Here is a 17,241-nt window from a genome sequence, read left to right as displayed (position 1 = left end):
AACCACACTTTTTTGTGCACAATAAAATCTAACATAGTCCGCTAACACTTCTGAAAACAAGGAATCTCGACAATGCCGAAACTCGAACGTTTGAAAAATTGCAAATTTTGCAATGTGTCTCTCAGCAGCAAAGTGTGGAACCAACACGAAAGCGGCCAACACCACCGAAACAACATACCGGCCGAAATTTTTGTTCGTGGTTTGTATGAAATTGGGTATCCACAGTGACCAGATTTACTCTTTGTAGGGACCTTTACAAACGAAGAGATCGGCCAAGTCCACACATATTTTAAAAAATTTGGCGCAATCATCGAGCAAAAAGTCGTTATTTTGAACAAGGAAAACAATACTGTTTTGTTTACATATGCTTTCAAAAATGGAATGTCGCATTCTTATATTGTGCATAAAGAGCACTCAGTTTGTGGCAAGGGTGTGGTGGTTTTTTTCAACCCGGTTTTATCGAATGGGGCGGCGGAAGAAACGGCGACAAGTAAGAGCTGCAACGGTAATAAAATTTTGTCGCCTGGAGATGTGGAAGAAACAACGGAAACTAATAGCTGCAATAGTAAGTAGATGGTTAAAATTGTGGTTGATTATTAAAGTCCGACTGTATGACTTTCAGACCCACTTAGAATTCTTCTCTCTAGTCTGAGCCACGCACTTCGTGGCCAAAAGTGCCCTTTCGCCGAACAGATCGCAATTTTTGAAAATATAGTACATAGTAGCAGTTCCAAGGTGAAAGAAGCGCGCCAAAGCGTTCACAAAGATGTAGCAGCTGCACTTAGTACCACTGGCCCCAATTGTAGAACTACTCTTTTTGGATCTACAGAGATTGGTTTAAATTTGACAAACAGTAGCCTCGATTTTCACGTACATAACACAAAAACGATCAACCGGCTACCAACTTTACAAAAAATGACTACAATGCTGTCATGCAATGGCAAATTTACAGTCGTCAAAAGTAGTACTGAAAACGGCATAGAAATGATAATTTGTAAGCACGTTAAAACAGGAATATTGTGCCGTGTGAGTGCAAATCAAACACTGCGCAGAAGCGACGAGTTAATTAAGTATTACGCAGGTCTGGATAAAAAGATCAAACAGCTGATGCTATTGGTTAAATTTTGGTGTAACTGTCATTACGTCGTTGGACCCGACAGATTTTCCAATTACGCGTTGTATTTATTGATTATTTTTTTCTTGCAACAAGATCCATATAACCTTCCCAGTGTACTAGACTTGGGTGTTTGTGTGCGGTGGGAGCCGCAAATCGGGTGGAAATGTACCTTTTCCCGACCCGAAGTTACCAGTCAAACTCTAAAAAACGCCACAATTCTAGAACTTGTCACTAAATTCTTCCAATTCTACTCCCGTTTTGATTACTTTTCGTACGTGATTGCGCCATTTTGTGGCCAGCTGATCACCAAAGAAAGTTTTATCAAACCGTATGAGCTTCCATCTTGTTACTCTAACTATATGTGTCAAGATGGTTGTATCGATGTAGGTCACGGTATTTGTGTACAAGACCCCTTTGAACACTCAGTCAATCTTTTATCCAAAGCTTCGCTCACTTACTCAGGGAATTTCATTGCTTGGTGTCGCACCGTTTCAAACTTCAGTCAAACAAAATCAGGTTTACTTTCAAAGGTACTTCTCAACACGAGTCCAAAGTGCTTCACTCTAGAAAAACCAAGCAGATTCAGTGAAGACCAATGGAAAACGACTATCGAGAAAGTCACCGTTGACATCCTACATAAGATTCTTTGTTACGAAGTAAGCGTAAAACGAACTCCCTCAGAAATTGCTTTTACCTGTGCAGGCACTCACGATCTTTGGCAAAATAGATCCACAGCTCTAAAAACCCTGTTACCAAAGTTATCACCAAACGCTACCGATATGGAAAAAGAGATTGCCGTTACGGCGCTAATTTTGAGCCAAAACCCAGGCGTAGTCAAAGACTATAAACGCCCTGCTCGGATTACCGTCACGTTTGACAAAAAATCAAAGGCTCACTTCACGCGGCTACGAATGAACAACCACAAACAGCACTTCGATAATTTTCTTTACTTGAAAATTATCAAATATTTGGATGAAGCGGATAAGCAAAGCGCGGTTTTTGCGTCGCCAGGTAGGTCTAAGTCACAGGCTAGTAAAATCGTCACGTGACGTCACAGAGGATGAACCAACAAATTTACTAATTTTCAGACACCACGCAAGATATCGATGTAAAACCCGACGTAACGAGCCCCGAGTTAGCAAATATCGTACCAAAAGGTGAATCCACTCATAGCAACACGGAAAATGTTATAATCAAAGAAGAAAATTCTTCAAGAAATACAGAAATCAAAGCCGAAAACGTCAGCGACGACGAAGTTGAAGACGTCCCGGCAGATTTTTTCCAGGACTTTAACAGGGACAGTTTTTTGGAGGGTTTAGATCTCGGCTGGGTTTCTGATGAAGATAATGCGGCCTCTGAAAAGAGAAAACGTGCTTTTTGTTCCAGTGACGACTCCCAGGATTCTACCAACTCATGTCGTCCTAAAAAGAGGAGGCGCTCTGGAGAAAACGTTCCACTAACTTTAATTCAAGAGCAAAAGGACAAAAGTAAGTTTTGGTTACTTTTTTTTTAATGTAGAACGAACATTTTCAGTACTTTCTCAATGCGAACAAGTCCTCAGAGTCATGACTTATCAACGACCGAAACGACGAACACAACAGTTCGCTTCTCAAGGTCACATGTCGCCCTTATTTAGAACAAACATAAGGTTTAATTGTACGTCGGCTTCGAGAACTCAGTTCTCCGACTGTCTTCTCACTATTCTTCGTTCCGTGGGTATTATAGGTGAATCAAACGATGTTTCAGATGTGATAGATTTGGTCACTGAGGACGTGGCCTCTGGTGCTGTGATGAATAAGACTCTCATAGCTAGGCTTTTACAGATCTCGCTATTAATTTCTAAGCCTAGTGAAAAAAAAGTTGTAGATGGCGCGGTACAGTCTACAAGTGATGATAACGGTGATTTTTGAAAATAACTCCAGATTGTGACATTTAAGAAAAAAAGTATACGCTTTTTGTGGTTTGTTAATGATTGTTGTATTTTTAATAACGTTTAAAATTAAACCCAATTTTGTCTGTTTTTATTAATTTGAAATAGTTCACCCCTTCTTACCTTTTAACTAAATTTAGACAGCACTTTCCTCGCTCTTGGAGTCCGGTATTATGTATTTGGTTTCTTTATTTTCTTTATTTTTTTGTTGTTTCTTTCGATTTACAATTTTTTATTTATTCAGTTTTTCAAATGTTCGTTTCTTCAAATTTTCATGTTTGATTTTCACTTTTACCATTTTTCAATTTTACAGTTTCTTGACTTCTAAATTCTTCAATTTTTCGAATTGCACTTTTTTAAATTTTTCGATATTGCAGTTTCTCATTTTTCGATGTTTCACAGTTTTTTGTCATTTTCAATTTTTCAAATTCTCGATTTTTATTTTTCATTTTCTCTATTTTTTAAATTTTCATTTTCTCGGTTTTAAGTCACAAATTTTCATTTTTTCAATTCCTTTATTTCTTGTTGTTTCTTTAGATTTTTCAATTTTTCGAATTTTCACTTTCTCAATCTTTCGTTTCCACAATTTTTCATGTATTATTCAATGTGGCGAATTTTTAATTTTTATTTTCTCGATTTATATCACAATTGTCCGTTTTTTCATTTCCTTTATTTTCTTCGATTTTACAATTTATCATTTGTTTAATTTTTCAAATTTTCAGGCTTTGAATTTTCAGTTTCATTTTCCCGATTTTTTAATGTTCACTTTTTCAATTTAATATCACAATTTTTCGTTTTTTCATTTTCTTTATGTTTTGTTGTTTCTTTGGATTTTACAATTTTTGGTTTATTCGATTTTTCAAATTTTCAGTTTTTTTTCAATTTTTCTTCAAATTTTAAAGTCTTATTATACTTACACTTTTTCGCTTTTTTATTTTTGATTTTTCAATTTTACAGTTTGTCGACTTCCAAATTTTTCAATACTACAATTTCTCATTTTTCCATTTTTCACATTCTCGATTTTTAATTTGCATTTTCCTGATTTTTTAATTTTCATTTTCTCGATTTTTTATCACAATTTTTTGTTTTTTCATTTCCTTAATTTTTGTTGTTTCTTTCGATTTTCCAATTTTTCATTTGTTCAATTTTTCAAATTTTCAGGCTTTGAATTTTCAGTTCGTCCATTTTTCAATTTTTAAATTTTTACTTTGCAGTTTTTGGATTTCCAGTCTTCCGATTTTCCAATTTCTTTAATTTGCAAATTTTTATGTTTGATTTTCACTTTTGACATTTTTCAATTTTACAGTTTCTTGACTTCTAAATTTTTCAATTTTTTAATTTTGCAATTTTTCCTTATTACAGTTTCTCATTTTTCGATTTTTCACATTCTCAGTTTTTAATTTTTGTCATTTTCAATTTTTCGTTTCCCCAATTTTTCAAGTTCTCGATTTTTATTTTTCATTTTCCCAATTTTTTTAATTTTCATTTTCTCGGTTTTATGTCACAAATTTTCATTTTTTCAATTCCTTTATGTCTTGTTGTTTCTTTCGATTTTTCAGTTTTTTGTTTCGTCAATATTTCGAATTTTCAGTTTCTCAATTTTTCGTTTCCACAATTTTTCATGTATTTTTCAATGTGGCGAATTTTTAATTTTTATTTTCTCGATTTATATCACAATTGTCCGTTTTTTCATTTCCTTTATTTTCTGTGATTTTTTTCGTTTTTCCAATTTTTCATTTGTTCAATTTTTCAAATTTTCAGGCTTTGAAATTTCAGTTCGTCCATTTTTCAATTTTTAAATTTTTACTTTGCAGTTTTTGGATTTCCAGTCTTCCGATTTTCCAATTTCTTTAATTTTCAATTTTTCGTTTTTTCAAATTTTCATGTCTGATTTTCACTTTTGACATTTTTCAATTTTACAGTTTCTTGACTTCTAAATTTTTCAATTTTTTAATTTTGCAATTTTTCGATATTGCAGTTTCTCATTTTTCGATTTTTCACATTCTCAGTTTTTAATTTTTGTCATTTTCAATTTTTCGTTTCCTCAATTTTTCAAGTTCTCGATTTTTAGTTTTCATTTTCCCGATTTTTTTTAGTTCTCATTTTCTCGGTTTTATGTCACAAATTTTCATTTTTTCAATTCGTTTCTTGTTGTTTCTTTCGATTTTTCAATTTTTCGTTTAGTCAATTTTTCGAATTTTCAGTTTCTTAATTTTTCGTTTCCACAATTTTTCATGTATTTTTCAATGTGGCGAATTTTTAATTTTTATTTTCTCGATTTATATCACAATTGTCCGTTTTTTCATTTCCTTTATTTTCTATGTTTTTTTTTTTGATTTTACAATTTTTCTTTTGTTCAATTTTCAAATTTTCAGGCTTTGAATTTTCAGTTTCATTTTCCTCATTTTTTAATGTTCATTTTTTCAGTTTTATATCAAAATTTTTCGTTTTTTCAATTCCTTTGTTTCTTGTTGTTTCTTTCGATGTTTCAATTTTTCGAATTTTCACTTTCTCAATTTCTCGTTTCCACAATTTTTCATATTCCCGATTTTTATTTTTTAATGTGGCGAATTTTTAATTTTTATTTTCTCGATTTATATCACAATTGTTCGTTTTTTCATTTCCTTTATTTTCTGTTTTTTTTTTCGATTTTACAATTTTTCATTTGTTCAATTTTTCAAATTGGCAGGCTTTGAATTTTCAGTTCGTCCATTTTTCAATTTTAAATTTTTACTTTGCAGTTTTTGGTTTTCCAGTCTTCCGATTTTCCAATTTCTTTAATTTTCAAGTTTTCGTTTCTCAAATTTTCATGTTTGATTTTCACTTTTGACAATTTTCAATTTTTTAATTTTGCAATTTTTCAATATTGCAGTTTCTCATTTTTCGATTTTTCACATACTCAGTTTTTAATTTTTGTCATTTTCAATTTTTCGTTTCCTCAATTTTTCAAGTTCTCGATTTTTATTTTTCATTTTCCCAATTTTTTTAATTTCCATTTTCTCGGTTTTATGTCACAAATTTTCATTTTTTCCATTCCTTTATTTCTTGTTGTTTCTTTCGATTTTTCAATTTTTCGTTAAGTCAATTTTTGGAATTTTCAGTTTCTCAATTTTTCGTTTCCACAATTTTCATGTATTTTTCAATGTGGCGAATTTTTAATTTTTATTTTCTCGATTTATATCACAATTATCCGTTTTTTCATTTCCTTTACTTTCTGTGTTTTTTTTTTCGATGTTACATTTTTTCATTTGTTCAATTTTTCAAATTTTCAGGCTTTGAATTTTCAGTTCGTCCATTTGGATTTCCAGTCTTTCGATTTTCCAATTTCTTTAATTTTCAAATTTTCGTTTCTTCAAATTTTCATGTTTGATTTTCACTTTTGACATTTTTCAATTTTACAGTTTCTTGGCTTCTAAATTTTTCAATTTTTTAATTTTGCAATTTTTCGATATTGCAGTTTCTCATTTTTCGATTTTTCACATTCTCAGTTTTTAATTTTTGTCATTTTCAATTTTTCAAGTTCTCGATTTTTAGTTTTCATTTTTCCGATTTTTTTTTAATTTTCATTTTCTCGGTTTTATGTCACAAATTTTCATTTTTTCAATTCCTTTATTTCTTGTTGTTTCTTTCGATTTTTCACATTCTCAGTTTTTAATTTTTGTCATTTTCAATTTTTCGTTTCCTCAATTTTTCAAGTTCTCGATTTTTATTTTTCATTTTCCCGATTTTTTTAGTTTTCATTTTCTCGGTTTAATGTCACAAATTTTCATTTTTTCGTTTCAATTTTCGAATTTTCAGTTTCTCAATTTTTCGTTTCCACAATTTTTCATGTTCCCGATTTTTATTTTCCAATGTGGCGAATTTTTAATTTTTATTGTCCGTTTTTTCATTTCCTTTATTTTCTGTGTTTTTTTCGATTTTACCATTTTTCATTTGTTCAATTTTTCAAATTTTCAGTTCGTCCATTTTTCAATTTTTAAATTTTTACTTTGCAGTTTTTGGTTTTCCAGTCTTCCGATTTTCCAATTTCTTTAATTTTCAATATTTCCATTTTATAACACATATTTCTTTTTTTTTTTATTTTTCACTTTTTTGATTCTTAAGATTTTTCCAGTTTTCATTTTGTAATTTTTCAATATTACAGTTTTTCATTTTTCGATTTTTCAGTTTTTCAATTTTTTATTTTTCCCTTCTCCAATTTTTTGTTTCCGATTTTTATTTTTCATTTTCCCGATTTTTAAATTTTCACTTTTTCGATTTTATATCACAATTTTTCGTTTTTTCATTTCCTTTATTTTTTGTTGTTTCTTTCGATTTTACAATTTTTCGTTTATTCGATTTTTTTTTCAACTCCCCGATTTTCATTTTGCATTTTCCTGATTTTTATTTTTCATTTTCTCCATTCGATTGTTCAATTTCTCAATTTATCAATTTCTCAAATTTTTTTCTATTTCTCGATGTTTCAATTTTTGGATTTCTCGGTTTTTCGATTTTCCAATTTTTCGATGTTTCGATTTTTAAGTTTTAGATTTTCGATTTTTGGTTTTTTTATTCTTTGATGTCTGGATTTCTCCATTTAGATTTTTCGATTTCCGGATTTTTTGATTTTCCAGATCTTCAATATTTCTATTTTCCAATTTTCCAAATTTTGACGTTGCTAAATTTTCAGTTTTCCGATTTTTCAATTAATATATTTTTTTTTATTTTCCCGTTTCTCGAATTCTGAGTTTCGATTTTTCAGTTCTTCAATTCTTCGATTTTTGGATTCTTCGATTTTTGGATTTTTCGGTTGGCTAATTTTTTAAAGTCTCGATTTTGGGTATTTGTTTCAGTTTTGGGATTTTTCAATACATATTTCTAATTTTCGATTTTTTAGTTTTTGGATTTTCCATTTTTTTTAAATTTCAATATTTCTATTTCATAATACATATTTTTTTCTATTTTTTCACTTTTTCGATTCTTAAGATTTTTCAAGTTTTCATTTTATAATTTTCCGTTTTTTATTTTTGAGTTTTCAATTTTACAATTTCTCGACTTCCAAAATTTTCAATTTTTCGTTCCTCCAATTTTTCGGTTTGCACCAGTTTTTCATTTTTCGATTTTTCAGTTTCTCAATTTTTAATTTTTCCCTTTTCCAATTTTTTGTTTCCGATTTTTATTTTTCATTTTGCCGATTTTTTAATTTTCCCTTTTTCGATTTTATTTCACAATTTTTTGTTTTTTTATTACCTTTATTTTTTGTTGTTTCTTTCGATTTTACAATTTTTCGTTTATTCCATTTTTCACATTTTCAGTTTTTTTTCAATTTTTCTTCAAATTTTCAAGTTTGTCACTAAATTCTTCAAATTCTACTCCCGTTTTGATTACTTTTCGTAAGTGATTGCGCCATTTTGTGGCCAGCTGATCACCAAAGAAAGTTTTATTAAACCGTATGAGCTTCCATCTTGTTACTCTAACTATATGTGTCAAGATGGTTGTATCGATGTGGGTCACGGTATTTGCGTACAAGACCCCTTTGAACACTCGGTCAATCTTTTATCCAAAGCTTCGCTCGCTTACTCAGGGAATTTTATTGCTTGGTGTCGCACCGTTTCAAACTTCAGTCAAACAAAAGTAGGTTTACTTTCAAAGGTACTTCTCAACACGAGTCCAAAGTGCTTCACTCTAGAAAAACCAAGCAGATTCAGTGAAGACCAATGGAAAACGACTATCGAGAAAGTCACCGTTGACATCCTACATAAGATTCTTTGTTACGAAGTAAGCGTAAAACGAACTCCCTCAGAAATTGCTTTTACCTGTGCAGGCACCCACGATCTTTGGCAAAATAGATCCACAGCTCTAAAAACCCTGTTACCAAAGTTATCACCAAACGCTACCGATATGGAAAAAGAGATTGCCGTTACGGCGCTAATTTTGAGCCAAAACCCAAGCGTGGTCAAAGACTATAAACGCCCTGCTCGGATTACCGTCACGTTTGACAAAAAATTAAAGGCTCACTTCACGCGGCTACGAATGAACAACTACAAAAAACACTTTGATCATTTTCTTTACTTGAAAATTATCAAATATTTGGACGAAGCGGATAAGCAAAGCGCGGTTTTTGCGTCGCCAGGTAGGTCTAAGTCACAGGCTAGTAAAATCGTCACGTGACGTCACAGAGGATGAACCAACAAATTTACTATATTTTCAGACACCACGCAAGATATCGATGTAAAACCCGACGTAATGAGCCCCGAGTTAGCAAATATCGTACCAAAAGGTGAATCCACTCATAGCGAAGAAAATAACACGGAATATGTTATAATCAAAGAAGAAAATTCTTCAATAAATACAGAAATTAAAGCCGAAAACGTCAGCGAAGACGAAGTTGAAGACGTCCCGGCAGATTTTTTCCAGGACTTTAACAGAGACAGTTTCTTGGAGGGTTTAGATCTCGGCTGGGTTTCTGATGAAGATAATGCGGCCACTGGAAAGAGAAAACGTGCTTTTTGTTCCAGTGACGACTCCCGGGATTCTACCAACTCATGTCGTCCTAAAAAGATGAGGCGCTCTGGGGAAGACGTTCCACTAACCTTAGAATCAGTTCAAGAGCAAAAGGACAAAAGTAATTTTTGGTTATTTTTTTTTTGTTAATGTAGAACGAACATTTTCAGTACTTTCTCAATGCGAACAAGTCCTCAGGTTCATGACTTACCAACGACCGAAACGACTTCAACCACAGTTCGCTTCTCAAGGTCACATGTCGCCCTTATTTAGAACAAACATAAGGTTTAATTGTACGTCAGCTTCGAGAACTCAGTTCTCTGACTGTCTTCTCTCCATTCTTCGTTCCGTGGGTATTATAGGTGAATCCAACGATGTTTCAGATGTGATAGATTTGGTCACTGAAGATGTGGCCTCTGGTGCTGTGATGAATAAGACTCTCATAGCGAGGCTTTTACAGATCTCGCTATTAATTTCTAAGCCTAGTGAAAAAAAAGTTGTAGATGGCGCGGAACAGTCTACAAGTGATGGTAACGGTGATTGTTGAAAATAACTCGAGATTGTGACATTTAAAAAAAAAGTATACGCTTTTAGTGGTTTGTTAATGATTGTTGTATTTTTAATAACGTTTAAAATTAAAAACAATTTTGTCTGTTCTTATTAATTTGAAATAGTTCGCTCCTTCTTACCTTTGAGTTAAAGATTTCGTTCAATTCAGCTGATACATTAATTTCAGTTTTCATTTTTCATTCCTGAAAGTTTAATGACGGATTAGATACCGACAGTGGAACCTTAGACACCAGTCGCTGCATGCTTGTTGACGGTGTATCCACCAATCAAAGCTTGCAGTCGAATTCAAATTGACCAATCCCGTAAATTGAAGACGTCATTCGCAAATTCGCAACACTTCTTTCTAACCTCAAATAAACATTTTATCAAAATGGAAAATATTGGTGGAATTAAAAAAAAATAGCACAACACATTCAAAATTATTCGAAAGCTATCGGTGTTTTATTTTTGATACTCTTATGTAAATTGTTGAATTATAAAAATTGGTCTAAAGTCATTTGGACAGCACTTTCCTCGCTCTTGAAGTCCGGTATAACATTCAGTTTTGTCTGATAATAATTGTAAGATTCGATTTATAAATTTTTTCGCGATTTTATATCCCAATTTTTGGTTTCTTTATTTTTTTTATTGGTTCTTTCGATTTACAGTTTTTTATTTATTCAGTTTTTCAAATTTTCGTTTCTTCAAATTTTCACGTTTGAATTTCACTTTTAAAATTTTTCAATTTTACAGTTTCTTGACTTCTAAATTTTTCAATTTTTTGAGTTGCAATTTTTTAGTTTTGCAATTTTTCGATTTTACATTTTCTCATTTTTCGCTTTTTCACATTCTCTCTTTTCAATTTTTCGTTTCGTCAATTTTTCGAATTTTCAGTTTCTCAATTTTTCGTTTCCACAATTTTTCATGGTCCCGATTTTTATTTTCTAATGTGGCGAATTTTTAATTTTTATTTTCTCGATTTATATCACAGTTGTCCGTTTTTTCAGTTCCTTTATTTTCTGTTTTTTTTTTTTTCAATTTTTCATTTGTTAAATTTTTCAAATTTTCAAGCTTTGAATTTTCATTTTGTCCATTTTTCAATTTTTAAATTTTTACTTTCCAGTTTTCGGTTTTCCAGTCTTCCGATCTTCCAATTTCTTTAATTTTCAAATTTTCGTTTCTTCAAATTTTCATGTTTGATTTTCACTTTTGACATTTTTCAATTTTACAGTTTCTTGACTTCTATTTTATTTATTTCACAATTGTCCGTTTATTCATTTCCTTTATTTTCTGTGTTTTTTTTTCGATATTACAATTTTTCATTTCTTCAATTTTTCAAATTTTCATGCCTTGAATTTTCAGTTCGTCCATTTTTCAATTTTTAAATTTTTACTTTGCAGTTTTTGGATTTCCAGTCTTCCGATTTTCCAATTTCTTTAATTTTCAAATTTTCGTTTCTTCAAATTTTCATGTTTGATTTTCACTTTTGACATTTTTCAATTTTACAGTTTCTTGGCTTCTAAATTTTTCAATTTTTTAATTTTGCAATTTTTCGATATTGCAGTTTCTCATTTTTCGATTTTTCACATTCTCAGTTTTTAATTTTTGTCATTTTCAATTTTTCAAGTTCTCGATTTTTAGTTTTCATTTTTCCGATTTTTTTTTAATTTTCATTTTCTCGGTTTTATGTCACAAATTTTCATTTTTTCAATTCCTTTATTTCTTGTTGTTTCTTTCGATTTTTCACATTCTCAGTTTTTAATTTTTGTCATTTTCAATTTTTCGTTTCCTCAATTTTTCAAGTTCTCGATTTTTATTTTTCATTTTCCCGATTTTTTTAGTTTTCATTTTCTCGGTTTAATGTCACAAATTTTCATTTTTTCGTTTCAATTTTTCGAATTTTCAATTTCTCAATTTTTCGTTTCCACAATTTTTCATGTTCCCGATTTTTAATTTTTATTGTCCGTTTTTTCATTTCCTTTATTTTCTGTGTTTTTTTCGATTTTACGATTTTTCATTTGTTCAATTTTTCAAATTTTCAGTTCGTCCATTTTTCAATTTTTAAATTTTTACTTTGCAGTTTTTGGTTTTCCAGTCTTCCGATTTTCCAATTTCTTTAATTTTCAATATTTCCATTTTATAACACATATTTCTTTTTTTTTATTTTTCACTTTTTTGATTCTTAAGATTTTTCCAGTTTTCATTTTGTAATTTTTCAATATTACAGTTTTTCATTTTTCGATTTTTCAGTTTTTCAATTTTTTATTTTTCCCTTCTCCAATTTTTTGTTTCCGATTTTTATTTTTCATTTTCCCGATTTTTAAATTTTCACTTTTTCGATTTTATATCACAATTTTTCGTTTTTTCATTTCCTTTATTTTTTGTTGTTTCTTTCGATTTTACAATTTTTCGTTTATTCGATTTTTTTTTCAACTCCCCGATTTTTATTTTGCACTTTCCTGATTTTTATTTTTCATTTTCTCCATTCGATTGTTCAATTTCTCAATTTATCAATTTCTCAATTTTTTTCTATTTCTCGATGTTTCAATTTTTGGATTTCTCGGTTTTTCGATTTTCCAATTTTTCGATGTTTCGATTTTTAAGTTTTAGATTTTCGAATTTTGGTTTTTTTATTCTTTGATGTCTGGATTTCTACATTTAGATTTTTCGATTTCCGGATTTTTTGATTTTCCAGATCTTCAATATTTCTATTTTCCAATTTTTCAAATTTTGACGTTGCTAAATTTTCAGTTTTCCGATTTTTCAATTAATATATTTTTTTTTATTTTCCCGTTTCTCGAATTCTGAGTTTCGATTTTTCAGTTCTTCAATTCTTCGATTTTTGGATTTTTCGGTTGGCTAATTTTTTAAAGTCTCGATTTTGGGTATTTGTTTCAGTTTTGGGATTTTTCAATACATATTTCTAATTTTCGATTTTTTAGTTTTTGGATTTTCCATTTTTTTTAATTTTCGATATTTCTATTTCATAATACATATTTTTTTTTATTTTATTCACTTTTTCGATTCTTAAGATTTTTCAAGTTTTCATTTTATAATTTTCCGTTTTTTATTTTTGAGTTTTCAATTTTACAATTTCTCGACTTCCAAAATTTTCAATTTTTCGTTCCTCCAATTTTTCGGTTTGCACCAGTTTTTCATTTTTCGATTTTTCAGTTTCTCAATTTTTAATTTTTCCCTTTTCCAATTTTTTGTTTCCGATTTTTATTTTTCATTTTGCCGATTTTTTAATTTTCCCTTTTTCGATTTTATTTCACAATTTTTTGTTTTTTTATTACCTTTATTTTTTGTTGTTTCTTTCGATTTTACAATTTTTCGTTTATTCCATTTTTCACATTTTCAGTTTTTTTTCAATTTTTCTTCAAATTTTCAAGTTTGTCACTAAATTCTTCAAATTCTACTCCCGTTTTGATTACTTTTCGTACGTGATTGCGCCATTTTGTGGCCAGCTGATCACCATGGAAAGTTTTATCAAACCGTATGAGCTTCCATCTTGTTACTCTAACTATATGTGTCAAGATGGTTGTATCGATGTAGGTCACGGTATTTGTGTACAAGACCCCTTTGAACACTCGGTCAATCTTTTATCCAAAACTTCGCTCACTTACTGAGGGAATTTTATTGCTTGGTGTCGCACCGTTTCAAACTTCAGTCAAACAAAATCAGGTTTACTTTCAAAGGTACTTCTCAACACGAGTCCAAAGTGCTTCACTCTAGAAAAACCAAGCAGATTCAGTGAAGACCAATGGAAAACGACTATCGAGGAAGTCACCGTTGACATCCTACATAAGATTCTTTGTTACGAAGTAAGCGTAAAACGAACTCCCTCAGAAATTGCTTTTACGTGTGCAGGTACTCACGATCTTTGGCAAAATAGATCCACAGCTCTAAAAACCCTGTTACCAAAGTTATCACCAAACGCTACCGATATGGAAAAAGAGATTGCCGTTACGGCGCTAATTTTGAGCCAAAACCCAGGCGTGGTCAAAGACTATAAACGCCCTGCTCGGATTACCGTCACGTTTGACAAAAAATCAAAGGCTCACTTCACGCGGCTACGAATGAACAACCACAAAAAACACTTCGATAATTTTCTTTACTTGAAAATTATCAAATATTTGGACGAAGTGGATAAGCCAAGCGCGGTTTTTGCGTCGCCAGGTAGGTCTAAGTCACAGGCTAGTAAAATCGTCACGTGACGTCACAGAGGATGAACCAACAAATTTACTAATTTTCAGACACCACGCAAGATATCGATGTAAAACCCGACGTAACGAGCCCCGAGTTAGCAAATATCGTACCAAAAAGTGAATTCACTCATAGCAACACGGAAAATGTTATAATCAAAGAAGAAAACTCTTCAAGAAATACAGAAATTAAAGCCGGAAACGTCAGCGACGACGAAGTTGAAGACGTCCCGGCAGATTTTTTCCAGGACTTTAACAGAGACAGTTTTTTGGAGGGTTTAGATCTCGGCTGGGTTTCTGATGAAGATAATGCGGCATCTGAAAAGAGAAAACGTGCTTTTTGTTCCAGTGACGACTCCCAGGATTCTATCAATTCATGTCGTCCTAAAAAGAGGAGGCGCTCTGGGGAAAACGTTCCACTAACCTTAGAATCAGTTCAAGAGCAAAAGGACAAAAGTAAGTTTTGGTTATTATTATTTTTTTTAATTTAAAACGAACATTTTCAGTACTTTCTCAATGCGAACAAGTCCTCAGGGTCATGACTTACCAACGACCGAAACGACTTCAACCACAGTTCGCTTCTCAAGGTCGCATGTCGCCCTTATTTAGAACAAACATAAGGTTTAATTGTACGTCGGCTTCGAGAACTCGGTTCTCTGACTGTCTTCTCTCCATTCTTCGTTCCGTCGGGATTATAGATGAATCAAACGATGTTTCAGATGTGATAGATTTGGTCACTGAGGATGTGGCCTCTGGTGCTGTGATGAATAAGACTCTCATAGCGAGGCTTTTACAGATCTCGCTATTAATTTCTAAGCCTAGTGAAAAAAAAGTTGTAGATGGCGCGGTACAGTCTACAAGTGATGATAACGGTGATTTTTGAAAATAACTCGAGATTGTGACATTTAAAAACAAAGTATACGCTTTTTGTCGTTTGTTAATGATTGTTGTATTTTTAATAACGTTTAAAATTAAACACAATTTTGTCTGTTTTTATTAATTTGAAATAGTTCGCCCCTTCTTACCTTTAAATTAAAGATTTCGTTCAATCAGCTGATACATTAATTTCAGTCTTCATTTTTCATTCTTGAAAGTTTAATGACGGATCAGATACCGATAGTGGAACCTTAGACACCAGTCGCTGCATGCTTGTTGACGGTGTATCCACCAATCAAAGCTTGCAGACGAATTCAAATTGACCAATCCCGTAAATTGAAAAGGTCATTCACAAGTTCGCAACATTTCTTTCTAACCTCAAATAAACAAAAGTAAAATACCTGCCCTAACAAAAGAGGCTTCAAATTTTACTCGTTTTGTATAACTCTCCAAGTTTCGATTCTTCGTCCTTTTGTCAAAATGGAGAATATTGGTGGAATTAAAAAAAAATAGCACAACACATTCAAAATTATTCGAAAGCTATCAGTGTTTTATTTTTGATGCTCTATGTAAATTGTAGAATTATAAAAATTGGTCTAAAGTTGTTTAGACAGCACTTTCCTCGCTCTTGGAGTCCGGTATTACGTATTTGGTTTCTTTATTTTCTTTATTTTTTTGTTGTTTCTTTCGATTTACAATTATTTATTTATTCAGTTTCTCAAATGTTCGTTTCTTCAAATTTTCATGTTTGATTTTCACTTTTAACATTTTTCAATTTTACAGTTTCTTGACTTCTAAATTCTTCAATTTTTCGAATTGCACTTTTTTAAATTTTTCGATATTGCAGTTTCTCATTTTTCGATGTTTCACAGTTTTTTGTCATTTTCAATTTTTCAAATTCTCGATTTTTATTTTTCATTTTCTCTATTTTTTTAATTTTCATTTTCTCGGTTTTAAGTCACAAATTTTCATTTTTTCAATTCCTTTATTTCTTGTTGTTTCTTTCGATTTTTCAATTTTTCGAATTTTCACTTTCTCAATCTTTCGTTTCCACAATTTTTCATGTATTTTTCAATGTGGCGAATTTTTAATTTTTATTTTCTCGATTTATATCACAATTGTCCGTTTTTTCATTTCCTTTATTTTCTTCGATTTTACAATTTATCATTTGTTTAATTTTTCAAATTTTCAGGCTTTGAATTTTCAGTTTCATTTTCCCGATTTTTTAATGTTCACTTTTTCAATTTAATATCACAATTTTTCGTTTTTTCATTTTCTTTATTTTTTGTTGTTTCTTTGGATTTTACAATTTTTGGTTTATTCGATTTTTCAAATTTTCAGTTTTTTTTCAATTTTTCTTCAAATTTTCAAGTCTTATTATACTTACACTTGTTCGCTTTTTTATTTTTGATTTTTCAATTTTACAGTTTGTCGACTTCCAAATTTTTCAATACTACAATTTCTCATTTTTCCATTTTTCACATTCTCGATTTTTAATTTTTCCCTTTTTCAATTTTTCGTCCCTAAATTTTCCAACTCCTCGATTTTTATTTTGCATTTTCCTGATTTTTTAATTTTCATTTTCTCGATTTTATATCACAATTTTTTGTTTTTTCATTTTCTTAATTTTTGTTGTTTCTTTCGATTTTCCAATTTTTCAAATTTTCAGGCTTTGAATTTTCAGTTCGTCCATTTTTCAATTTTTAAATTTTTACTTTGCAGTTTTTGGATTTCCAGTCTTTCGATTTTCCAATTTCTTTAATTTTCAAATTTTCGTTTCTTCAAATTTTCATGTTTGATTTTCACTTTTGACATTTTTCAATTTTACAGTTTCTTGGCTTCTAAATTTTTCAATTTTTTAATTTTGCAATTTTTCGATATTGCAGTTTCTCATTTTTCGATTTTTCACATTCTCAGTTTTTAATTTTTGTCATTTCCAATTTTTCAAGTTCTCGATTTTTAGTTTTCATTTTTCCGATTTTTTTTTAATTTTCATTTTCTCGGTTTTAAGTCACAAATTTTCATTTTTTCAATTCCTTTATTTCTTGTTGTTTCTTTCGATTTTTCACATTCTCAGTTTT

The 17,241-nt window shown here is 30.6% G+C and overlaps 3 protein-coding genes across 3 annotated transcripts; all 3 read left to right on the top strand.

The window, feature by feature from the left end:
* Positions 1–3,053, top strand: LOC135140955 (uncharacterized). The gene is made up of 5 exons (XM_064071713.1): positions 1–199; positions 248–565; positions 623–2,128; positions 2,206–2,604; positions 2,651–3,053. The coding sequence occupies exons 1-5, from the start codon at positions 73–75 to the stop codon at positions 3,025–3,027; spliced, it is 2,727 nt and encodes a 908-aa protein (XP_063927783.1). The 5' UTR covers positions 1–72; the 3' UTR covers positions 3,028–3,053.
* A 5,355-nt stretch (positions 3,054–8,408) lies between these two features.
* On the top strand, positions 8,409–10,084 carry LOC135140964 (uncharacterized). Its single transcript, XM_064071724.1, has 3 exons — positions 8,409–9,159; positions 9,238–9,651; positions 9,701–10,084. The coding sequence occupies exons 1-3, from the start codon at positions 8,508–8,510 to the stop codon at positions 10,075–10,077; spliced, it is 1,443 nt and encodes a 480-aa protein (XP_063927794.1). The 5' UTR covers positions 8,409–8,507; the 3' UTR covers positions 10,078–10,084.
* A 3,465-nt stretch (positions 10,085–13,549) lies between these two features.
* Positions 13,550–15,205, top strand: LOC135140903 (uncharacterized). Its single transcript, XM_064071646.1, has 3 exons — positions 13,550–14,258; positions 14,336–14,740; positions 14,791–15,205. Exons 1-3 carry the CDS (start codon positions 14,027–14,029, stop codon positions 15,165–15,167), a joined length of 1,014 nt encoding a protein of 337 aa, XP_063927716.1. The 5' UTR covers positions 13,550–14,026; the 3' UTR covers positions 15,168–15,205.
* Positions 15,206–17,241: the final 2,036 nt, after the last annotated feature.

Source organism: Zophobas morio, unplaced genomic scaffold (assembly GCF_036711695.1).
Source record: "Zophobas morio isolate AGI-343-1 ecotype UQ-CSIRO unplaced genomic scaffold, CSIRO_AGI_Zmor_V1 ptg000041l, whole genome shotgun sequence".
Lineage (NCBI taxonomy): Eukaryota > Metazoa > Arthropoda > Insecta > Coleoptera > Tenebrionidae > Zophobas > Zophobas morio.
Note: the sequence above shows the minus strand (reverse complement) of the source record. Positions and strands in the feature narration are given on the sequence as shown.